This window comes from Musa acuminata, chromosome BXJ3-9, assembly GCF_036884655.1.
Source record: "Musa acuminata AAA Group cultivar baxijiao chromosome BXJ3-9, Cavendish_Baxijiao_AAA, whole genome shotgun sequence".
In the NCBI taxonomy this organism is placed as follows: domain Eukaryota; kingdom Viridiplantae; phylum Streptophyta; class Magnoliopsida; order Zingiberales; family Musaceae; genus Musa; species Musa acuminata.
Genome location: NC_088357.1, coordinates 48,508,112 through 48,532,386, shown reverse-complemented (window position 1 = coordinate 48,532,386; position 24,275 = coordinate 48,508,112). Strand labels below are relative to the sequence as shown.

Genomic DNA, 24,275 nt, shown 5'->3' with positions numbered 1-24,275 from the left:
TTATTCATAAGAATTATATAATTATACCTATAAAAAATATAGGTTGATGGTATTAGATATTTATTATAAAAAATAAAAGAAGAAAAAGATAGTAAAACATTTTATTATGATTAGATGGTGAAATTTTAAAGATGATTATGTAAATATTTTTAAGAATAGGATTGAAAGGGAATCGACTTGAAATATCGATTAGGATAATGTTAATATTATTTAGATTATAATTGCTAATAAGATTAGAAATTTAAGAAAGAAGATTCTCGATGCGTGATGAAGTTTATGATAATGATATATATATCAAATCCCTAAAGCTAGGGAAAGAAAGTGAAAGATTTAGGTAATATTAAATGAATTAAAGGTGAAGTAAAATATTACTTGTTAATGATAATAAGATTAAGAAAAGATAAAAAAAAAAATTATTTTTATAAATTATTTAATGAATATTTTACTTAGGATATAGATTTAATGATAAATAATAGTGGTAGATTTAACAATAATATATTTGTGATAGTTAAAAGAGATGTGATAGTTAGTGGTATGAGAAAAGATTAAAAAGGATATAAAAAAAATAGTAGAAAATATAAATAAAAATTTATACATTCTAAATTTAATTAAATATAATTTTTTTTATCAATCTTAATGATGCCAAAGATCTATCTTGTCAACTCTAGAAGGTTTATGTAGTCAACTTTAAAATTGTTGTTGTAGTACTCTACGTGGGATTTATAACTACTATATTTGGCTCAAACTAGAGAAGTTGAAATGAGATTAACATAACTTCATCAGCCCATAATTTGACCCTTCACATGATTCAGACAGTCAACCGTAAGGTCATTAGCAATGCATTAATATATTTGGCTCAAGAATATAGCTACAATTTTGCAATGCATTTAGCAAAAAGGTTCTTCACCATCCGGCTAAGGTCAGATGATGAAATTAGCAACAAGAACATCTACTAAGGCTAGAAACAAATAGAAGTATTAAAGTTTAACTTAGATCAAATTGCTTATTCAATGCTCTAGTCTTCATCCTCTTTATTTGTCATTATGACTTTTTTCTTCATCATGGGGCAAAAAGAAACTGCATTTGACAAAGGATTTAGATTGAGAAAACAAAAAAAGAACAAGTACAAAAAGATGGTAAACATTATGAAAGTTACTATCAAAGAGTCAAATGGTTGATCAACACAAGCTTTGCATTCAAAGCTCACTACCCTAGAGATGGAAACTTCATATTTGTCACAAAAAGACCAGTAAAATCCTAGTTTCTTTCCTGGGGGAGCACATTTGGCAATCTTCTCACTTGGTTCCAGCGAAAAGAAAGAGTACTAATAGTTCCAAGACGTTTCAATTCCACACCATATAAGTCTACTGGCACACTGATAACATTCTGCACCTTCAGGTGTTTCTTTATACAACATCCATCAAAATCTTGTCCTCGCTCCCATGCAAAAGCAGATATGATTTAACATCTTCAATGACTTTATCGCAAGTGAATAAGCTTTTGTCTGAACGAAGAGCTATGAGTCGCACTGATCAGAATCCTGGGTCTCCCTTCCCCTCCAAATTATGATCTGCCCGTCTTTAAATAGGATAGGAATACAAGGGACCAAATCCTACAGAAACTGATGAAATAAGCAAAATTCACAATTAACTTTAAAAGCTTCTACATACAACTTTACAAATAAATGGTCACTAAAGCATGGATCAAAGACATTCAAATTACATGAGGCCTCTCAATAAATTTGAAGAAGCTATGACACATTCTGGTCCAATTCACATGTCCATATAAAAACATTTGGAGAAAGCATTGTTTCTTGATATTAAGATTTAGCGGACACTATAATCATGTTAAACGTAACCAAAAGGATAGAACAGATATAGGGTTGTCTAATTGAGCATTTCTTGTTGTAGTACTAAAACACATCCAGTGAGCACTGTGACAAACAGCTTCAAGAGAAAATTCTACAGCATGCTCATTTCATATTTCACAGTTTTACATGACAAGGTAGTAACCAAGTTAACAAATTCAGCAACTGGAAACAGTATCCGAAATACGACAAGGCGCAGAATTCATACCCTAAGCTTCACACCGATCTTTTTGCAATCACTAGTATATACGTAAGCACAGTCCAGTCTCACAACATCTGAAGTTCTGAAGGCCTCCCTGACCCTCTCCACCACATTCGCATACACACCATTCCTGGCTGCACTGAAACAACTCTGTCAGGAATATAAATCAGGCACCACTAAATAAATGTGAATCGAACTTTTTAGTCACCGAGATTAATGATATGAACAAGGCTACAGACTATGAGTTAAAGTGCTTCCAAAAACTCACTGAATGTTTACCAAGAACATACGGAAGAAATCAAGTATTTCAACTTTCAAGCAGCATGCATTAGTATTTGTTGCAACATACTGAGTTTCATCAGAGCTGGTGTGTTCAATCCTCTATTCCTCAACTCTTTTGTTTGCTCAAAAGTCAAACCCTCAGCAACCTTTGGAACGAGCCTAGGATATATCGGTGCCAGTGGCTTCCATAACATTAAGGGTATGACTGGCCTTTGCTTGGGATCATAGTTCCGTCCACGATATAGCAGGAGGATGTTAATATGTCGATATATGATCTTTCCACCTGTTTTATCCTGGACATATGCAACAACCATGTTAGTTGTGAAAGTTATTATGGCGCAAAAGCATATAAAACTTTTGATGCGGAATACAGAACTGCATTTCCACCTCTAGGTGGAAGCAGAGGTTATCCATGTCGAGGGTTGGGACTCCTAGACACTTGATCCTTACAGCTTCAGCTCTCTTCCAATGGTTGTGGATGTCCTCCAGCGTATTGTGAGTGACACCACCTGTCCCTGGGGAAGCATAATGTTGCTTGATTGTATCAATATATAATGGGAATACATATTTGCACAGTGCGAGGAACTTGTGCAGGACAGAGCTTCCAAAGTACAAACTGAAACATGTAATCGTGAAATGATCAAAATGCGGATAGCTGAGAACTTGTTTACACACAATGTAGATGAGTCTGCTGCAAGATTTGCTATCAGGGAAGCAAGATTGACATGTGATAAACCTGGTTTCTGGCATTAGATATGACGGCCAGATCCTGACTGCCACTGTGGACAATACAAGGGCCGAGATTATGATGGAAAGCCCCAGGCAGAATGAAAAATTAAAACTTGAAATCGGTAAAAGGAGCAACCAACCTAGGTTGATCTGACGAGAGCAATCGCTATGGCGATACCGCTCAACGAGCTCATCGACCTCTTCTTCTGTGAGCGGATCCCCGAGCACCGAGTTCCGGTCGTCGGACACCCTATCTTCCGCGGCCTCCCCGGTCGCCGGCGCCGACAGGCCGTCCCATTTCCGGTCCAGGCGCCCGGGGCCGAATGGCGAGAAGCGCGGTGGCTCCCTGTACCCGATCGGCCTTAGGGACGGATCGGTCTCGGAGTAGGAGTAACGGAAATCGAAGGGGAGGTCGGAGTGCAAAGGGAGAGAGGACTTGTCCATGCCGGACGGCAGGGCTTTGGGGGCCTGCTTGGGTTTAGGGTTCCGGGCTTTGGGGGACTGCTTGGGTTTAGGGTTCGGGGCTTTGGCGATAGGGGAGAAGGGAGGGTCGTGGGGATCGTCGTGGGGAGACGCAGAGTGCTTGTTCGAGCGAGAGAGGAGGTGATGAGACGGGGAGGAGAGGAGAGGAGGCGAGATTAGGGTTCGGGTTCGGAGAGGGACGGTGACGGAGAGCAGCAGCCTACGCCGCATCGGGTTGGAGAGGGACGGTGACGGCGGCGTGACACAGAACGGGGTTGTACAGAGCACTCGGGTTTAATCCTTGCCGGGGTTTTTTTTAATGAAGATAAATGATTAAGATAATATTAAATTAATTTTAAAATTCTTAATAACTAAACTAACTGATATCATCATGCTAAAATTAGATCTATTAAATTTATTTAGTCTAAATCATTGATCAAAATATTTAAATTAAAATTGATATTATTCGTGACATAAATTGAAATCAGTAATGTATTATCTGCCAAGCTGTTCTTACCAAAGGTGGAAGAAATCGATAACTTTTGATAGCATAAAGAGGATCTCTATATGATCTGCAAGGGCATCATCCGAATAATCCACAAAGAGAACAAAACTCCTAGGTATCTCTCAATTGCGTTATGTATCTTTTTCACTTCCTAGAGATCCTCTCTATTTATAAATGAGAGCAAAAAGCCTAAGATAAATTATTAAAAAAATTCCTCTTATTAAAAGAGTTCCTTCTTTTTAGATCACTTAGATTGAAATCAATGATTAAACTATTATCTCTCAATTGTATTATGTATCTCTTTCACTCCCTAGAGATCCTATCTATTTATAGACGAAAGCAAAAGGTTATGTATCTCTTTTACTCTCTAGAGATCTTGTCTATTTATAGACAAGAACAAAAGGTCTAGGATAAGTTATTAAAAGAGTTCCTCTTGTGAAGACATCTCCTAAGAAATTCTATTATAATATAAACTTTTTTTCTATTAATTAATATCTATCATCAGAATCTAATTAATTTTATTATATATCTTATTTAATTATAATGGATCATATAATCTAACAACTCTTTCGCATGAAGTATTAAAAAGAGTCATATTAGTCCTTGATTCACTTCATCGAAAAATACAAGTATCATCCCATGAAGTTGTAGCCTCATGATAGAACCAACTCCCACTTTTAATATACAAGATTCAATTACTCGTCAGAAGAGTCGGGCAAATTGATTTCTAGTTATGTCCTACCCAAGAGTGGTAAGAGTTCCTGCCAGTAATACAGAATGCAACAAAGAGTCATGTAAGATGTTCATAAAGCATGCTCATTCACCACTGATATATCACCAACCAAACTAATAAGAGAAAAATCACACCTTACCTCTAAACAGGTCCGTTTGGGATGACTCCATGCTCTATCGGATGGGATGATACTGCCCCGATACTCTTCTCGGAGGCAGCTTCCGTAGTATATATAGAACAAGCACCGAGGGAAGTATCTCGGTCAGCTGGATCATAATACATACAGAGAAAATTAATCTTTTTGGAACCATGATATTAGCCGCTGTTGTTCCAAAGCTTAGATAACCCATGTAGTAGTTTACCGTATAATAGATGAGATCAAGAATTGGGTGATTCAATACATCGAGAGACATATCTGTATCGAAGGCCGATAAGCCAACCTGCAATGATATGAAAGTAAATTAACAGATGGAAAGCAATCAGCAAGATTATTCACACAACTTCTCCCTCTGAAGAGTCTTAAATCCAAATAGATAAACAGCTACTACGATAAAATTCTATGCCGAGTCAAATAAAACAAAACATAATTGTTTCTGGTAATTTCCTTCAACATCTTAACTCTGCACAGAACACAAACCATCTCATAATGATGGCATTTTTGGCTAGATCAACTTTCTATATTCCAGATGGAAACCTTGATTCTTGTATATCCAGAATTTAAGACCATACCACAAGGAAGTGAGAAGACAATAATTTTTAATGTACTATGTAGGAGAAGAGGTAACCGAGGCCAATTGGCTGATAACTGCAGATAAAGAAAGAGAAACAAACTAGTTCAAACAATGTTAATGCAAAATACAACTAAATACAAAGGCCTTTTTTGTCTCCGAATAATATTCAGGAGTATATATATACATAAGTTGTTCTCTCCCTTTGATGGAATAATAGGCCTTCATGTTGCTTTGCATTGTAAATTAAAGAAGCAAATATGTAAATAACAGAACAAATGTTTCACATAATAGAGATGGAAACAAATACTCACCACACAGCATCTTACGAGGAAACAGGTGAAACATATCGCTGTAACAGATCCGACCTGCACCACCTCAACAAATGCCACATTAGCAGAAGAGCAAACTCTCCACGCTTGTACTAAGAAAAAATGTTTCAGATGTATCGAGCAAGTCATAACTGTTCAAATGCATATTGCACTAAATGAAACTTTTAAGCGTACAATATCAACAATTTGAATTGCTATTAGAATAGAAATCCAGATATTTGTACCTGGCACCACAAATCTAGCAGGCTATTCGGGAAAATTTAAAATAGCAGTAACATGTTTTCCAACAAACTGGCAAGGAAAAGCACAAGGTAACACGAGGAGAAAGACAAATGAAAAATTGAAGATGACTTGGGTCACATGAATGTTTTGTTTACACTGTCAATAGGCCACAAAGAACAAGACAAATTGAAAGTATACCCATCTTTAGAACAAAGGTAGAGTCAACTACAGTTTTGAGTAAAATCAGATCCTTTTCTTTTGGCCGTCTGAACATATGAAAGCACATGCATGATCGTCACCATAAGATCTCTAAATATATTAAATGTAGTTCACAGTAATTTATGAGCAGACACATAAACAGATCTTTGTCCCCAAGATCATGGCTAGTGAAGACATCTTATTCTCTGTTTCTATTTTCTAACAACTTTCTTCAAGATTTCCTACATGCTGCAATCAATATGGATTCCAGTGTTCTTATAGGAAGTTGAACCTCATGAAGCTTCTTCTGTCGCCCCTTGGATTCTATGGGGAATTGCCTCAGCATGCAAAATAGCCTATTATAAAACCATGTTAAAAATGAAACCTGCCTGTGTTACAAATTTCAGGCATTGAAGAAAGCAAGTTATTTCGGCAGAATATGATCGAATCATCACCTTCCTCCATATAGTATGAAACCAACTGCAGCTATAAAGGATAGCACTGATGAAGAAAAAGCAAAATTAGTAAGGTCGTATAATGAAACAACACAATGAGTAGACTAGAAAGACGTCAAAACCTACCTGCAACAAAGATACTTCCAATTGATTCGACAATCCGATTGTCATGTATCCACAGATAAATCCATATGCAAACCTATGTCAAGTCTCATATCATCAGCACTAAAACAAAAGCTGAAGACAAAAGAAAATAATACATTATACTATAGTCAAATCACTGCTATTATTAACAACTTCCAATTTTCCTTGTTCAAGATCTTATCACCAAGCAGTTTCTATACAATATCAAGCCGTAAAGCCTCAACTACCAAGCAGTTCGTATAAAAGGTCATTATTAGGTTGTGCCAAACTAAGATATCTTGATAGTCCTATATCAGGTAATAATGAGAAGACATGTACGAGTGGGTCTAGCTGCTACTACTATTAAATGAGAGTTTAGGACACATTATTCAAACGAACAAGTTCTTCAGCCACATTGATGATAGAAATTATTTAAATATTAAATTAATCAATAAAATTGGTACCAGAAAAAAACTCTATGGACTCTATGTGGGTTAACGCATGTCAAGATTAGGGTTAGCTATGGTTAGTTCCACACTCAAACTTCAGAAGGGAACTCTAGGATGGCAAGATGTATAAAATAGTGTCCCAATTAGACTGTAAGTTAATTGACTGAAATTGTAATATCTCAGCATTTTCTCATTGGGAAAAATGAAAGGATACAGCATGGTGTTAATAACTTGAGTTTAACCATATCCAGCCATGCTAATAAGATCCGCTCTATCTAATTCACTGATCTACAAAGGTTAAACAGGTTGTTATATTAACTCCTTGATTAGCCTATTACAAATTATAACTTAAAAGGCTCAATCACCAGAAAAAAAAGCCAGTGCAACTTAGATTATTGAAATTAAGAAAATAAAAGGATGATTTTCAATGTGCAAACAACCAAAGATTCATTTGATGACGAACTAACTGTCATCATCTTGTAAGTATCCTTGTGATATGCTAGATTGGAAGAATGTCTCCTGGGAAGATAACTACCTATGTATTGGCACACAAAGTTTCAACCAGACGATCTAGTTAAATATTCATGTTTTGCCATCTTATCCAATCGAACTGTCAATAGCAGTACCATCATGGCTTTTGCCAAACTCAATAATCCAGTACAATGCACTGAGCACATATTATTTTCTCGGAAAAGAACATTAAAGTTTAATTTTGGTTTGTTAATTAAAATTACACCTTAATGGAAAGTTCATCAATTAACTTGGGGAGTTTAAAGACTCGAAAAAAATTCAAGACAAAATAGATACCTGTATGACATATATCCCACAATTAACGATGATGTATATGATCCTCAGCTTGTCTGAAGGAAGACTCCTTGCCTACAATGTCATATCAATATTATCATATGAATGAGAAAAACATTAAACACATGGTTACAGAATGTATAGCTGCATAACAAAGAGGACACAAGAATTCAAACTTACCTGATGATATATTTCAGCCCAGAAAAGCACTAGCAGCGTGTAGGTAGAAAAGAATAATATTCCAGGAAGGTCTAATAACACTAGAGTGAAAACCTGGTAAACAAGAAGCTTTCAACAATGAATTTCAGATTGAAGCATATGGTACTGTTCTGAAAACCAAAAAAGGATTAAAAACAACATGACCATGAACAAGATCAAGATCTTCAGATAACATCTTTCTTCATTTACTATTAAGATAGCAACTGTTTTATCCTTAAGGTAACACTTTTAAAGGGGAAAACATCAAGCTACTAAAGAATCTTTGAAAAGCTAAAACAATCCATCCAGTAGACATCATTTTTTGAAGAGTTGAATCTAAAATATCTCACTTACCCTCGGCCGGAAATGAAAAACATTTTTGTGAAATCCGAAGACGACGGCACGCACTGCAGCACAGATTCGCTATCATGATCTTAAACAGGAAACAGAGACATAAAGATGCCAAGGTCACCTCCGTTCACAATGAAATTCATAAAATGGAAGACCTTCTGCGTGGTCCAACCATATTCAGGGACTCGAAGCTGAATCCTCACCACTTGAATCTGCACAGAACTCATAGTTTCAAAGTTGCAATCTTCTCAAAAGGAGCGAGTAAGCTAACACATGGAGAGTCCACATAAGATCAAAAAATTCCAAAGTTAATACCACATTAACAAGCAACAAGAAGTTTTCCTCCGCGATCGAGAGAGAGGGAGAGAGATGACAGATCCATCACAACTAAGTACATTAAGAAAATGTTGAAATCACAGCATCTTCATCGACTAAAGAAGTGAAGGATGGAGGGACTACCAGCGCAACAGCAGAGACGAGTGAGTATGCAGCGCACAGGAAGTAGAAGACCACGTCCTGCCATTTGGATGAGTCGTTCATCTCATCCCACCAGTTCTGCACGCTTGCAGCCGGCCACATCATCTCTGTGTCTACCCTCTGCCCGATCTTTTGTGTGTTTGAGAGAGAGGAAAAGCGAGACTTGATGGAAGACGAGATGCTCGAATATTCCCACACATACATACAACTTGTAAGAAGGAAAGATTGCACGAGCGAAGAAAAGAAGCAGAGGGAAGCAACCAACCGGTCCCGTCTTCCTTTCCTGCCTCTCACTAACACTTCCTAATGGGCCAATCTCTCTGTCAAACTGGCCCGATGAATCTGTGTTGGATTCTCCGCTTCCACGTATCACATCTCTTGTCATCACAGTCTTTGACTGACGTGCCCATCACCTGACCCACAGCCTACCGCCGTTAATGGCTTGAGCTCATCTTCGGGCATGCTTACCTGCTGGTGATTGTAATTGCGGGAAGTTGTAAGAGCAACATTTCTCTTCTGCGCTTTCTCTGCTGTTGCAGACTGATCGGTGCATGCACGCAGTCAAATGGCAGACCACTTTTATTGCTTGCTGTTGTAAGCATCCTTTGATCCTGCCTTGACACCACCCGTCTTAATAAGACAGCCCAGTCGACGACGGCAAGCATGTGAAGATGGGATCTTTGAACCTTCTTCTGGGTGGTCAGAAATCACCATGTGGCAAGAAGTCGAATTGGACGACCCTCACATCGTGGAAAGCTTTCAACAAATGGCAAGATTAGGCTCTGTGCTGTAGGAAATGGTAAAATCGTGGAAGATTCTTGGGACATCAACGTAGTTCTTGGAGAAGATGCAGGCAAAGAGGAGGCCGTCGACGGATCGAGTCGAAGGGGCTAACGGCGAGATAAATCTCGTCCAAATGGAAAAGAAGCATCTTGAGGAGCCCGACTCACAAAATGGCAAGATCAGCTTTTATACCGTTCGAAAGGGTGAAATCTTGGAAGACACGAACGTGGTTCTTGAAGAGGACGCAGGCGAAAAGGAAACCGTCGAGGGATGCTTCGAAAGTACCGAGGTCATCGGAGAGCACGCTGGCCTGACAGAAGAGGACGGTGACGTGAGGTCGGACGCCGTGGCGGAGGGGCAAGAGAGGAGGCCGTCGAGGAGGGAACGGACAGAGGAAGGTGAGACGGCGCGGACGGCGAGGGCGAGGAGGGCGCGACTGAGGTGCGAGGTGGCGCCGCCGATTGGGTGCCGGCTGGTCGTCGTTCTTCCCCCTGCCAACCCCAAATTCTTCCCCCTTAATTTTAAGATCCCGAAACACGTAAATTACAGATTTATTATTCTATTTATATTTATATGTTGTAATATACACATATTAGCAAATAGAATATTACAATCAGCAAATTGTTATATAATTACAATATGATGTGTAATAAAGGAGCAATTATTACAAAAGTGCCATCGAAAACTGCTTTCACTGCTTCTGTAAGTGTTCGCTACGGAGCTATCTAAGTTATAATAAGCCACAGGTATACCCGAAACCTTATCCGGAATCACCCGTATCCTCCCGGCTCGTCCTCAGTCCTGTGATCGCAGGAGTGAAGCTCGGTTCTCGCAGCACTTCCACAGCCCCAGTGGTCTGCTTGTCGCTTGGGTGGCTTCCGCGGAGCAATCTGTGGATTCGCAGCATCCAGATTCGAGAATCCAGCCGCTGAATTCTGTGCATCTCTCTTGGGAATCGGACTGGATAAATGGAATCGGTAACTAATATGGACGTGAAGAACGCAGCAAAGATCGCTCTTTTATTGCTCCAGTCGATCTCGTTCTCCTCCTCTCCTCTGATCCACTTGTTTCCGGTCCTCGAACAGCAATGGCTTCCATTCCTTGCAGCATTTATCTCTACCCTTCTTCCTCCTTAGGCACCACCAACAGCTCCTCTTCTTCTTCGACTGCTCTTCGTTCTGTGGAGAGACCGAGGTCTCCGTTTTTGGCCATCAGGAGAAGCTTGGGCTGGCTGATGGCATCCAGGCTGAGGGCCAAGGTGGGGCCCTGCGACGCTGGTTCGGGCACGGCCACCGGCGTCGACGCCGAGGGTGCCGGCATTTACGGAAGCCAATCCCGCGATGATTTCAGCCGGTACGACGTCGAACAGGTGACATCACGGAAATAAGGCACACATTTATCGTGTTGTGGACAGGCAAACAACGTGAAGTGTTTGTGTCATCTTCTCTTTCTGCAGTACTTCGAGCACATGGGAATGCTTGCGGCCGAGGGTTCGTACGATAAGATGGAAGCTCTCCTCGACCAGAAGATTCACCCTGTGGACATCTTGCTGATGGCGGCAGCGTCGGAGGGAGACAAGCCAAAGATAGAGGAGCTGCTGAGAGCAGGTGCGAAGTATGATGTCAGAGATGGCGAGGGAAGGACCGGTTTGGAGAGGGCAGCCGGAGACGAGATCAAGCAACTCATCCTTCAGCTCTCTGTGCGCAGACTATGAATTAAGCATCCACAAGTCCCGATCTCGTGACCTTTTCTTTCTGCTGCTTCTTAGTCAACTTACTCTTCTGATCTCCTGTCAACTGCAACTTTTTGTGCATTTAACAGCATTATAATTCCTGTTAATTCAGTTGTTGTATGTCACAAGCAATTAATCGTAGACATTGCGGCGTTTCATATATCGTTCATCATAAACTTTCTATCAACTACATATGTGACTATTGCGTGCCACCTGAAGATAGAAAACAGAGGGAGGAACTGCTGCAAGCGGCAACAAGAGCTTCTCTTTACATTGACAGCTAATCAACAGATGTGGTCTTTATTTAATCCCAGTTCTAGGTCATGATTCTATCACTGGTAGGTTGACCACACAGCAGTCCATAGGTCGGGGAAGTTTCCTCTACTAAGCATACTTGCAGGCTCCATAACCTGCAATCAAACAATATAATCTCCTTGAGAAAAATTGTAGTACCAAGTAGAAACAAGAAAGTTGAAGCTCATACTGACTTGGATCAGTGACCGTGGTGACGGCAGAGTTATTGAAGTAGCAGTTCCAGTGGTTCCTCCCCCGGGATTGATAGTAGAGGTTCATGGCCACCGAGGCATGGGAGATCAGTGTGTCAGGGTAGAAGCAGGGCTTTCCCCTTTCAGTCACGCTACAGTCGACCTGAGAACAGGCGTACTCGATGTTGTCCTTCAGAGCTGTATCACTGGTTGAAGGTTTGGCCACGCACCATGTTTTCTGGAATGACAAGAATCAGGGCAGTCAACTTAGGATAAACATGGAGAAGTCACCGGAAACTCGAGCTCAGAAGTGATTTAGGTTTTCTTTTGGGTCAATTTATTATGAGAGAGAGAGAACAGTAAAATCAATTGTTGCAGAGAGGTTGGTTTCGTACGCACCTGGGCATCAACTGTGTCGATAGTTCCCCCTGAGAGAAAACAATCAGAAAACTGTGAGCTTACTGACTAGCTTAAACTTGTAATGGATGCAGAAGAATGATATCCAGTAAAATACATTTGAGATAGATCACAAACAATTTTGTCATACCAGAGCTAAGGAAGAGAAGTAGCAGAAGAACAAGACACAGGTTCACAGGTGCTGGAGCCATCCTGCGAAGCAAGAGCTAGAGAGTTCAGCTACTCTGATGATGCAGCTCTTGATTCACTGGTTAAGGTGGCAATGGCTATATATAGCACTCTTGGTGACTCTTATGCTAATTGAATTTTATTGATGTCATGGTTGGACTCTGGCTGGATGCCAGTGGAAGATGCAACCCAAAAACATACATGTTTGTTTTGAGGGAACCATAAACAGTATGTTTACCATTGAAGCAATTCTGAAATGGTGTAGAGAGTTGCCTTCTGGAACAAATTACCATATGGAGCTTGGTGTCATCTTCCACATCTGCAAGGATGCCATCTTGAACAACCTAACCATTGGATGAACAGGTCAATCCATAGCTTTCCTACAACGAAGAAAAGGGTTACTGCAATTTCTTCTCTGATAACAAAAGGCTTAGCAAGAATCATTTCACACAATGACACTGATTACCATGGCAGTCACTCTTGCATGCTGCAACAAACATGATTCTAACATGCATGATTTAGAAGGTCTTTTTTAAGTATCATTCAAGTGGCTTTATGAGATCAAGGAATTTATCATGGCACCATGGCAAAACGCATGCTCATATTCATCTCCATGCACCACAGACCGGTTACTATTAGTAGTAGACCAGCTACAAGAGTTGGTGAAAATTTCTCTGGAATGAAGCAACATGAGTGGAACCATTTCCCAAAAGCTATATTGAGATCAACATTCATGGTTGATTCCCAGAGGTAAAGACTCTTTGAGCAAGGCATTGTAAAGAAGGGGATGTTGCCTGATGTGTCAAACTTCTCCATTTGCACCTATTCCTTATGGTCTCTGTGGTAGGGAGAGGAGGACATGGCCTGCAAAACCTTCAGGAATACCAAGTTATGGCCCAGGTTGGTCTGATATGATCAGCCTAATGCAGCAGTAGATTGATGATATGGTCAAGTAAGGTCTATCTTCAAGTTTGCATCTAGGTTTAGGTTATTAAATCTAGGTTTCCAACAGTTCAACTTCAAGACATTGGATCCACCTCCAACACATGTTTGATTAGAATATGCTTGGACAGACATTTGGACAGTAGGGGATGCAATCCATTTTAAATATGTGATAATGATTTGTTAGTAGTCACCATACAATTCCATTAACACTTGGCAACAAGAAGAACAAGAACAACCCACAAGGCCCCAGTTATTCAATTTCATGGATATTAATCATAAATATTTTATGCATTTTCCATTTAACTATGTGGGTATCACAATCTGAAGTTATAGCACTTTAAATATGGACAGTAGGGGATGCAATCCATTTTAAATATATGATAATGATTTGTCAGTAGCCACTATACAATTCCATTAACACTTGGCAATAAGAAGAACATGAACAACCCTTGGAAAAACTCTATGGGTATCACAATATGAAGTTATAGCTTTTTATATTATAGGACTATCATTTAATCCAAAGGATAAAAGTGGATTAAATTATTATTATTATTATTATCATATTTGATAATAATTTCATTAATCATCATTATTGAACTTTGTGAATATTCACTATAAAATAGTGTATGTACAGTCATCTTAATCTGAAATAATTACTTTTTTGTTACATGAAACATTCTTATAATAATTAGCACAAGCATCACACTGCAGTCTTCTCAATTCAATGTGGTTATAAGGGAATAACTTTAGATTCCTTATGTTTCCTGCTTTCATTTAACCCAAAAAAGAAAGAAAGATTGGGACAAATAGAACTAAATTGTAACTTGTTTTAATATGGATGTAGATAAAATTAATATGAATAATAAAAAAAATAAGGCCCTTTTAAATCAACAATCTTATTATTATATCAAAGTTCACCTTTTTTTTTTAATTACATCCAAATTATAAGGACATCTAAAATGATATGATTTGATGAGATAATTAACTTATCAATTTTAATTTTAATTAATAGTAGTATAGTAGTGTATTTATCAGATTTTTATAAATCAATTTTAATCGACATGACAAACTCTTTTTACGTTTTCTATCTAGATCAAATCGTAACATGATATATGTCTCAATACTATCAATCTAGATATCAATTGTCATGACACAATTTAATAAAATTATCATCGATGAAATTTAAATTTAAATTAATAATAATATATTTATTATTATTTTATGAATCAATCTTAAATCTCTTCCATCTTTGAAACTAATCTGAACAAACCTTTAGTTGTTCTTGTCTCATGGGAACCCATGAGGGAGAGAACAAAAGGTGTAGCCAGCAGCAAGTAGATTGTCCTTATCTAATATATTTATAGGCATCCTCATGGTAGGTTCCTCTCTCCATCTCTTTTCTTTCACAATCGCATTTATATTCCTTCAAAAAGTGTATGATATTTTATTTATCTTAGACAATTAACATTGCACTTGAACATTCTTTTGGTGCCACACTTGAACATTCTGGATAAAAAAAACAATAGCAGCACATCATAGAACACTAATCTTCTATGTCAATCAATCAGTCAATTCTTGATGAAGAAAATTATCTATATGCCACATGAATGGATTGACCTATTACTTGTGTAGTTTTAATTTAATATTCTGAATTGCATTTTACAAAACCTTCATTAATTGTTTGTGTAGTATAAATTTCTTGAAACCACCAATTTTAGTGGAAGCATTTATTCTCAGACACAATTAATATCTAAAGATACTTTTTATTTTAAGCAAACCTACAAAATTATGATAAAAAAAAATATATCGATATTCCCTATGGATGAGTGGCAAACATGTGAGAAATGGACATTTCATTTGAGGTGGAAATTATGGTTCCAAGTGCCTCTTAAGCCAACATCAATCTTTGTAGTGGCAAGTGTTTTCTCCCTCCATTTAGTCCCAGCAATATTATATATTCTTTTGGAATCCACTTACCATGGACATATTCTTAAAATGATTTAGAGAAAGTGCATGAGATAGTTGTAGTGGGCTAAGAACTAGATAAAAATCCTCTAGAAGAATAACCACAAAGTTTCACTTGACATCTTTCTGATCTCAGTGTCTTTTCCACCTGTAGCCTACTGTGTATCTTTTTCTCATGTGTTGCATGCCTTAGCATGGTTCAGATGAGAGAAGAAAAGTATTCAGAGCAGAAGTGGCAACAAAATCAAAAGAGAAAAAAAGCCATTGAGTTGAGATTTCTCACAAACATTGTCATGGAATTCATGATTTTGGGAATTGGACATTATTATTTGTAATGAGAATATCAGAGGCATCAGTGCTGTGGCATTCATTCTAAATCATGCAGTGGGCATCATATGCTTTTGTGACAATGACATGAAGACAATCCTGCCCACCTCTTCTTCTCCATAACATTTGAGATGATAACCTTCTCCCTTCAGAAATGGAATATTATCTCTGTACAAGGCACTGATTCAAGAGAGAGAGAGAGAGAGAGAGACTTGTTTTGAAAAGTGAAGTATGGTTCTTTCCCTGTTTTCCAAGCCTATAAAGAAGGGATTCTCCAAGCACATGGGAAAGCAAGGAGGCATGCAATTCTTTACTTCTCATCAGTCCATGCTCTGAAACTTCCCTGCTCCCCCCACAGCCAAAAGAGGAGGTTTCAGGTCCTCTTTGTGCTTTCTTATCCCTCAAACATCTCCTCCCTTCGATCTTTTCTTATAAGATTTCACGTTAGATTAGCAGTTCTTTTGAGCAACACTTTCACATGTTATAATCAAGAACAGAAAGCAAGGCAACAATCCTATTGGTTCTCTCGGAGACCATGGCCTCGGCTTCACTGCTTGCCATGTGGTTCTTGCTTGGTCTACATGGAGCTGTGTGTCAGATTGGCAACGGACCCAGTTCCTCCTCGAAGCCCACCATGGTGAACATCGGTGCCCTTTTCACCTATAATTCCACCATTGGAAGGGCCGCCATGATCGGGATCGAGCTCGCCGCCGAGGATGTCAACGCGGACTCCACAATCCTGGCGGGGACGACGCTGAACGTGATCACACAAGACACCAACTGCAGCGGCTTCGTCGGAACAGTGGAAGGTGAACTCAGGATTTGGTTGATGATATTGTTTTTCCCTGCTCAGCTGCTTAAAGAGGACGCGTGATCATCACGAGTTTTCTTGTGCCGTTCTTGCTTTAATTTCTCTTAATTCTCATCATATTTTGCACCATTTATCCATCACACCGATGCAGCCTTGCAACTGATGGAGAAGAAAGTGGTCGCGGTCGTCGGTCCGCAGTCCTCAGGCATTGGCCATGTCATCTCCCACGTCGTCAACGAGCTTCACGTGCCGCTCTTATCGTTTGCTGCCACGGATCCGACCCTTACTCCACTTGAATTCCCCTACTTCATTCGAACAACCCACAGTGATTACTTCCAGATGAATGCCGTTGCGGACTTGGTCGAACACTTCGGGTGGAGGGAGGTGACGGCCATCTATGTCGACGATCACTACGGCAGGGGAGGCGTGATAGCGCTCGGCGATGCACTCGCGAGGAAGAGGTCCAAGATCTCGTACAAGGCCGGCTTCCCTCCCGGTGCCGACTCCGACGTGATCCGTGATCTGCTGGCGGGCGTCAATCTGATGGAGTCTCGGGTCTACGTCGTCCATGTCAACCCTGACTCCGGCCTCAGCGTCTTCTCCCTGGCCAAGAATATGGGGATGATGGGCACCGGATACGTGTGGATAGCTACTGATTGGCTTGCTTCAGATTTGGATTCGTTCGGGACGGAGGATCCGAGCACCATGAGCCTCGTGCAAGGAGTCATCGTTCTCCGCCACCACACCCCGGAGTCTGACCTCAAGAGACGATTGACGTCGAGATGGAAGAGCGTGATCCAGGAAGGAAACACCACGGCGAGCTTGAACAGCTATGGATTGTATGCTTACGACTCGGTCTGGTTGGTCGCTCGTGCTATCGACCGATTTCTGAGTGCAGGACAGATCATAAATTTCTCCGTTGATCCTCGGCTGCACGATGCCAAGGGCAGCTCCCTCCGCTTGGCGACGCTGCGAGTTTTCGACGGAGGCGAGCGTCTGCTTCATCAACTGCTGCTCACAAACTTCACAGGCGTATCTGGACGACTGCAGTTCGATTCAGATCGAAACCTCGTTCGACCGGCGTACGACATTCTCAACATCGAAGGAACAGGGCCTCGGTTGATCGGGTACTGGTCCAATTACTCTGGCCTTTCAGTCCTTTCCCCCGAAGTCTTGTACATGCAGCCACCCAATGCGTCCACCCCTGTTCAGCGGCAGCTCCACGGTGTTGTGTGGCCCGGTGAGACAACGACGCAGCCTCGTGGTTGGGTGTTCCCCAACAATGGCAAGCCGCTGAGGATTGGCGTTCCTAACAAAGCAAGCTTCAAAGAGATTGTGTGGGGCAGTTCCAACTCAACCGATCCGAGTGGCTTCTGCATCGATGTATTCAATGCCGCGGTTAAGCTGCTGCCTTACCCAGTTCCGTGCAAGTTTATAGTCATCGGAGATGGTTCTCAGAATCCAAATTACGACGATATCGTGAGCATGGTTGCTCGAAATGCAAGTACTTCTCACTGTTTCTGTCCACTTCATTCTACTGGTACCCCTGGATGACGTTCTTGATTCTTCTCTCTTCAGGAACTCGATGCTGCCGTAGGGGACATTGCGATCGTGAGAAACAGAACGAGAATCGTGGATTTTACGCAGCCGTACATCGAGTCAGGACTGGTCATAGTCACTCGCCTCCGAGAGAGTAGCTCGAATGCTTGGGCCTTCCTGAAACCATTCACAGTGAAGATGTGGTGTGTCATCGGAGCTTTCTTTTTCCTGGTGGGCGCTGTCGTTTGGACTCTTGAGCATCGGAGCAACCCGGAGTTCCGTGGAGCACCGAGAAAACAGATCGCGACCATGTTCTGGTGAGTGTGCTTCACTGCTTCCCTCTTCCTCAAAATGCCAGCTTTATACAGTGTTCATACAAGGTATATTTGTCCGGTTTCAATGTGGAAAATAGCCATGGCAAAATGATTTCTTCTTTCTCTGGTTTCAAGTTTGTCATGAGGCAAGCATGGTAAATTCAACAGTCGAAAACCATTTGTCTAAATGCAATCTGCTCAGCTTGTTGGATCCACATGTTCTGCAGATAGATAGATACCATCTTCTGAGGCTTTTTATAGTTCCAAGTTGTAGGCTAATTCTCTGTTCTTCCAAGAAAATATGATGAACACTCACTAATTCTTTCTACCCTGTCCACCATGCAGGTTTAGCTTCTCAACAATGTTTTTCGCACATAGTAAGTGAGATTCACGATACGTCTGATACAATTTAAACAACCATTTCCTAATTATTGGTACAAATTAGCTCCAACATACATTTACGAGTTTTTGTGTGTGAAAATTGTGCAGGGGAGAACACAGTCAGTACGCTCGGGCGATTCGTGTTGATAGTATGGATGTTCGTAGTCCTAATTATCAACTCGAGCTACACAGCCAGCTTGACGTCAATCCTCACAGTTCAACAGCTCTCATCAGGGATTACTGGGCTTGACAGCTTGCTCTCGTCCTCTGAACCTATTGGCTACCAGAAGGGGAAGTTTTCGAGGAATTACATGATAGAAGAGCTCAACATTCCTGCGTCCAGACTCGTACCTCTGAACTCCCCTGCAGAGTATGCTAGGGCTCTCCGGCTGGGGCCAAAGGGTGGTGGTGTGGCAGCCATCGTCGATGAGATTCCATACGTCGAGATCTTCTTGTCTGCCTACTGCCAGTTCAAGATCGTGGGTCAAGAGTTCACCAAAAATGGATGGGGATTTGTAAGTATCTCGATCCAAGAATGCAAGCATCGTTACCCTCTGTTAACATCAACACATCTTTATGGTAACAGCAGCTCAGGATTCATTGGCACTCGAAGCATTACTCTTTTCTTTTAAGAGCAATTCCAGTATCATTTGAACTGTTTTCTTCATTTCAGATTCTCTTAGAGATTCAGAATTGATAGACAACAAAAAGTCTTAGCAAGTCTTCATTGTTATATGGCTACGAAGACGAACAAACAAACATGACAAGTGCAAATAATGAACTCCCAAGCAAATCTCTATCATCTTCTTGTGTGAAAAGTGAAGCTTTACATTACGACAATAGTCGAGATGTGAACCTCTACTCGATATTTCTGAAGGCTACTTTCATGAAATAAGTTCAACCAAGAATCGATTAGTACGATGTAGTCAGTCTGTCATGCAATATCCTTTGTGCGGATACAGTTTTGTCGAATCTATAGAATTTTAATGTGGACTTCAATTTTCATTCTCCGACAGGCATTCCAGAGGGACTCTCCTCTTGCGGTTGACTTGTCCACCGCAATCCTGGCACTGTCCGAGAATGGCGATCTCCAGACGATCCACGAGAAATGGTTGTCGCGTGCTGGATGTCCTTCCCAAGGTGTTGAAGAAGAAGCGAACCGGCTAAGTCTCAGTAGCTTCTGGGGTCTCTTCCTCCTCAGTGGCATCGTGTGTTTTCTTGCTCTCATCCTTTTCTGCATAAAGGTATGCTATCAGTATGCCATGTACAGAAGCGCAGAGGTCGACAAGCCCAGAGAAATCGACGGAAGCCAACATGCCCTATGCAAGTTAAAGAGCATCAAGGCTTTGATTCGCTTCTTCGACATGAAGGAAGAAGAAATCAACAAAGTCATCACGAAAAAACCGAGTGGTACACAAAATGGTCCTCCAACTTCGGATGACGGGCATTCGCTGCCATCTTCATAGAACGTGGTAAGAAGATGCAGCAATCTTTCTTACCAAAAGAACATCAGCTATTTTGCATTAGGAAATGCGATTACTTGGTAGACTTGATGAAGACTGCGACTGTGACTGTTTCACAAAGTGCGAGTTCTTAATTTGTCTTGAATCTCTTATAAAGCAATCCAGAACATACATATTTTCTAGTGCTGGATGTAACTCGATATGTAGCTGCAACAAAATCAAAGGAAATTTAAGCTGCACAAAAGATGATCGTCTTCTTTTGATGAAAAGAGTGAGCATGTCGTGGAATTGCTACGTCGTCTCTTCTTACCGCAGCCCATCATCAAGGATCGCAGGTAAAGGAAACACTACTCTTACATCCCACGCGGATACCCAACTAGTCCAGGAGGGATCGGAGAAGGACTAAACATGCTGGGTCCCACATGACGTTTTGTCCGATCGCCAAACCAACGGGGCCCATAGCGGTGGCATCCGAGATGGAAGCCTAACGCCTGCCCATGGGCACGCGCATGTGATTTCTTCGGCGTGCGGTCACCTCTGGCGTACTCGGGAAAAATCTGGCAACGGACGAATGCCTTCTCGAATGCAACGCCGTTATCTTTGAACGGCACCCGTGCCACGAGAGAGTAATGCTCGCCTCAGCTACCAGCTTGCTGGTTGGCGAAGAAACATGGACCCACGCGTGAGTGAAGAACTGAAATGTGGGAATAGACAGATGCACGTTATGCCGACAGCGACGTCCTACCTTGCGCTAGCAGGATACGTCTCTTATATCGTCCGTCCACTTGTGCGGCGATCACTGGCTGAACTCTTTTTTGGTAACATCACCGGTAGGTAATCTCACGCCAGAAGATGGCTATAAATAAGGCTCCTCAGGCCGATCTCAATGCGCTCTATTCAATATTGTCGAAAGGCTTGCAAGTTTTCTTCCTTTGCTTCAAGGTATGTTTTCGCCTATGCCTTGTTAGAGTGTTTCCCTTTTTAAGCCCTTTCTTTGCCTTTTTTTTAATTTTTTTTCTGTAGCTTCGATGTTAATGGATGAAGGGGTAGATCAATCGTTTTCTTTCTATTTTATTGATGTTGTTGTTAACAATTGTCTGATTCTTTGCCGACTCCTTTGAGAGATTTGGTAGTCGTTTGCGATTTTCTTTTTTGTGATATGTTAGTTGTTCTATAAAGGTCGATTCTTTATATTGTTGTGACACGATCTACCACGTCTTGCATATGTTTTTTTGTAGGAAGCTTCGTCTCAGATTTGAAGCATATTGATGTGTCGCTTTTGATCATTTAGTCGAAATGGTTGATTTTAATTTTAGGTCATTCATTTTTTTTCTTGTACACTTTGCATGATCCGTCTCAGATCTGATCAATTGTTGTTAGTCCACTAGTCCTTTTTTGTGTATTAGATCTGATGGTTGTTTTCTGACTCCTTTCTTCTTTTATCTCTTTGATCAGATGCAGATCTTTGTTAAAACTCTCACTGGCAAGACCATCACCCTTGAGGTTGAATCCTCTGACACCATCGACAATGTGAAGGCTAAGATCCAGGACAAAGAGGGAATCCCTCCAGACCAGCAAAGGCTGATCTTTGCCGGTAAGCAACTTGAGGATGGCCGGACCCTTGCGGATTACAACATCCAGAAGGAGTCCACCCTCCACCTCGTACTTCGCCTTCGTGGTGGCATGCAAATCTTTGTCAAGACCTTGACTGGCAAGACCATCACCCTCGAGGTGGAGAGTTCTGACACCATTGACAATGTCAAGGCTAAGATTCAGGATAAGGAGGGCATTCCCCCCGACCAGCAGAGGCTCATCTTTGCTGGCAAGCAGCTCGAGGATGGCCGCACCTTGGCTGATTACAACATCCAGAAGGAGTCCACCCTCCACCTTGTCCTCCGCCTCCGTGGTGGCATGCAAATCTTCGTCAAGACCTTGACTGGCAAGACCATCACCCTCGAGGTGGAGAGTTCTGACACCATTGACAATGTCAAGGCCAAGATTCAGGATAAGGAGGGCATTCCCCCCGACCAGCAGAGGCTCATCTTTGCCGGCAAGCAGCTCGAGGATGGCCGCACCTTGGCTGATTACAACATCCAGAAGGAGTCCACCCTCCACCTTGTCCTCCGCCTCCGTGGTGGCATGCAAATCTTCGTCAAGACTTTGACTGGGAAGACCATCACCCTTGAGGTGGAGAGCTCGGACACCATCGACAATGTAAAGGCCAAGATTCAGGACAAGGAGGGTATTCCCCCGGACCAGCAAAGGCTCATCTTTGCCGGCAAGCAGCTTGAGGATGGCCGCACCCTGGCAGATTACAACATTCAGAAGGAGTCTACCCTTCACCTTGTGCTGAGACTTAGGGGTGGCATGCAGATCTTTGTTAAGACGCTCACAGGGAAGACCATTACCTTGGAGGTGGAGAGCTCGGACACGATTGATAATGTCAAGGCAAAGATCCAGGACAAGGAGGGGATTCCACCGGATCAGCAGAGGCTGATCTTTGCTGGGAAGCAGCTGGAGGACGGGCGCACCCTGGCAGATTACAACATTCAGAAGGAATCCACCCTTCACCTGGTGCTCCGCCTCCGCGGGGGTCACTAACCCTTTTGGGCTGTATGTGTCCGCTGCTTTGCTGTCTTAGTTCTCTCTGTTGGTGTGCGTGGAAGTCCTATCGGAGGTCTGAAGGAATAAGCAATGGTATCGTTGGCATGTATTGTTGACATCTATGTTTGGTGTAATGTCTATGGTTGCCTTGTGAGTCTCTGGTGTTCTATAACTTGTGTCAGTGCCATTATGTTTTTATCTACTGCTGCTGCCCTTCTCTTGCTTGAATTGCTAATATACGATGCTGATGCTGATGTTGCTGCTGCTGTTTTATATATTTAATGTATCCAATTAATTATGTGTTTTCAGTGGTGTTCGATCAACACAGGTGAAAACTTTTCAAGGGAGTTTTTTTGGTATTGAAATATTTTGTTTAGATCATGAGTACGAAGATATTCATTCTATTCAAAAGCATAATGTAAAGTGTATAGGAGGTGATTGTTAAAAAAAATTTAGTCTGTTTATTTCGTTTTCTATAGATCATTCTAAATTTATCATATTATATTGGGTAGTAGATCTTTTTATTAGATTTTCATCTAATCTCATAACACCAAGAGTGGGTTATCTTTTATCAACACTCAACTTTCAGCATCAAAGAGTGGAGTAAACTTCCAGACTTATAAGTTCAGCATCAAAGAGAACTTCCAGACTTATAAGTTTAGCATCAAAGAGTTGAGTACTCATATATGACATCTTTGGTGTCTCAAGTTTAATGACCGAATCCACGTCTCAAGTTTAATGACCGAATCTACCACTAGGAAGACTACTCATATATGACGTCTTTGGTGTCTCAAGTTTAATGACCGAATCCACGTCTCAAGTTTAATGACCGAATCTACCACTAGGAAGACAGAATCACTGTCTGACAATGATGTATCATCATGTTATGACCATTTCGACACTAAGGGGTGAATTAGTATTTTCGTAAAAACATTCATTTGAAAATTTTGAACTATAAAATCATATCGAAAATGCGTTTAAACTTAAAGTGCAAATAAGAGTAGTAGATAGTTAAATCAATAATCAATTACAATGAAAAGCATAATATAAATGTAAATCGAGTTTATAGTGGTTCGGTCATCGTAACCTACGTCCACTCTCGATTCCTCTTTCGTCGAGGCCATCGGTATTCACTAACGATCTTCTTTCAATGGGTAAAGTCTAACTACTCTCTTACAACTCTTTCTCCTTTTTACAAGTTTAGGAGAAAATATTTATGAGTCT

The 24,275-nt window shown here is 41.0% G+C and overlaps 6 protein-coding genes across 13 annotated transcripts; 3 read left to right on the top strand and 3 right to left on the bottom strand.

Moving 5' to 3' along the window:
• Positions 1-1,124: 1,124 nt before the first annotated feature.
• Positions 1,125-3,954, bottom strand: LOC135648619 (CRS2-associated factor 2, mitochondrial-like). 4 transcript variants are annotated; one of them, XM_065166463.1, is made up of 5 exons: positions 3,221-3,946; positions 2,739-2,866; positions 2,419-2,644; positions 2,076-2,203; positions 1,125-1,621 (listed from the first exon to the last, which is right to left on the bottom strand). In XM_065166463.1, the coding sequence occupies exons 1-5, from the start codon at positions 3,771-3,773 to the stop codon at positions 1,613-1,615; spliced, it is 1,044 nt and encodes a 347-aa protein (XP_065022535.1). In that variant the 5' UTR covers positions 3,774-3,946; the 3' UTR covers positions 1,125-1,612. The 4 variants fall into 4 exon arrangements, with proteins under 4 accessions (XP_065022535.1, XP_065022534.1, XP_065022536.1 ...); XM_065166462.1 differs by having other exon boundaries at positions 1,125-1,612; positions 3,221-3,926; XM_065166464.1 differs by lacking the exon at positions 1,125-1,621 and having other exon boundaries at positions 2,076-2,208; positions 3,221-3,954.
• Positions 2,738-10,450, bottom strand: LOC135648620 (tobamovirus multiplication protein 1-like). Of its 4 annotated transcripts, none has more exons than XM_065166467.1 (12): positions 9,100-10,450; positions 8,762-8,852; positions 8,644-8,696; positions 8,272-8,364; positions 8,095-8,166; positions 6,842-6,914; positions 6,716-6,761; positions 6,553-6,616; positions 5,823-5,876; positions 5,143-5,220; positions 4,915-5,046; positions 2,738-2,866 (listed from the first exon to the last, which is right to left on the bottom strand). In XM_065166467.1, exons 1-11 carry the CDS (start codon positions 9,319-9,321, stop codon positions 4,954-4,956), a joined length of 939 nt encoding a protein of 312 aa, XP_065022539.1. In that variant the 5' UTR covers positions 9,322-10,450; the 3' UTR covers positions 2,738-2,866; positions 4,915-4,953. The 4 variants fall into 4 exon arrangements, with proteins under 4 accessions (XP_065022539.1, XP_065022538.1, XP_065022541.1 ...); XM_065166466.1 differs by having other exon boundaries at positions 4,920-5,046; XM_065166469.1 differs by lacking the exon at positions 2,738-2,866 and adding an exon at positions 4,629-4,808.
• Positions 10,451-10,606: 156 nt separating this feature from the next.
• On the top strand, positions 10,607-11,792 carry LOC135648621 (protein LHCP TRANSLOCATION DEFECT-like). The gene is made up of 2 exons (XM_065166470.1): positions 10,607-11,269; positions 11,357-11,792. The coding sequence occupies exons 1-2, from the start codon at positions 10,988-10,990 to the stop codon at positions 11,612-11,614; spliced, it is 540 nt and encodes a 179-aa protein (XP_065022542.1). The 5' UTR covers positions 10,607-10,987; the 3' UTR covers positions 11,615-11,792.
• LOC135648622 (glucan endo-1,3-beta-D-glucosidase-like) lies at positions 11,766-12,792 on the bottom strand. The gene is made up of 4 exons (XM_065166471.1): positions 12,665-12,792; positions 12,517-12,545; positions 12,121-12,355; positions 11,766-12,042 (listed from the first exon to the last, which is right to left on the bottom strand). Exons 1-4 carry the CDS (start codon positions 12,723-12,725, stop codon positions 12,017-12,019), a joined length of 351 nt encoding a protein of 116 aa, XP_065022543.1. The 5' UTR covers positions 12,726-12,792; the 3' UTR covers positions 11,766-12,016.
• Positions 12,793-16,108: 3,316 nt separating this feature from the next.
• LOC135648618 (glutamate receptor 3.5-like) lies at positions 16,109-20,629 on the top strand. 2 transcript variants are annotated; one of them, XM_065166461.1, is made up of 7 exons: positions 16,109-16,316; positions 16,437-16,748; positions 16,902-18,250; positions 18,329-18,606; positions 18,949-18,980; positions 19,093-19,499; positions 20,001-20,629. In XM_065166461.1, the coding sequence occupies exons 2-7, from the start codon at positions 16,475-16,477 to the stop codon at positions 20,448-20,450; spliced, it is 2,790 nt and encodes a 929-aa protein (XP_065022533.1). In that variant the 5' UTR covers positions 16,109-16,316; positions 16,437-16,474; the 3' UTR covers positions 20,451-20,629. The 2 variants fall into 2 exon arrangements, with proteins under 2 accessions (XP_065022533.1, XP_065022532.1); XM_065166460.1 differs by having other exon boundaries at positions 16,109-16,748.
• Positions 20,630-21,232: 603 nt separating this feature from the next.
• On the top strand, positions 21,233-23,279 carry LOC103999579 (polyubiquitin). Its single transcript, XM_009421365.3, has 2 exons — positions 21,233-21,389; positions 21,903-23,279. The coding sequence occupies exons 1-2, from the start codon at positions 21,300-21,302 to the stop codon at positions 23,046-23,048; spliced, it is 1,236 nt and encodes a 411-aa protein (XP_009419640.3). The 5' UTR covers positions 21,233-21,299; the 3' UTR covers positions 23,049-23,279.
• Positions 23,280-24,275: the final 996 nt, after the last annotated feature.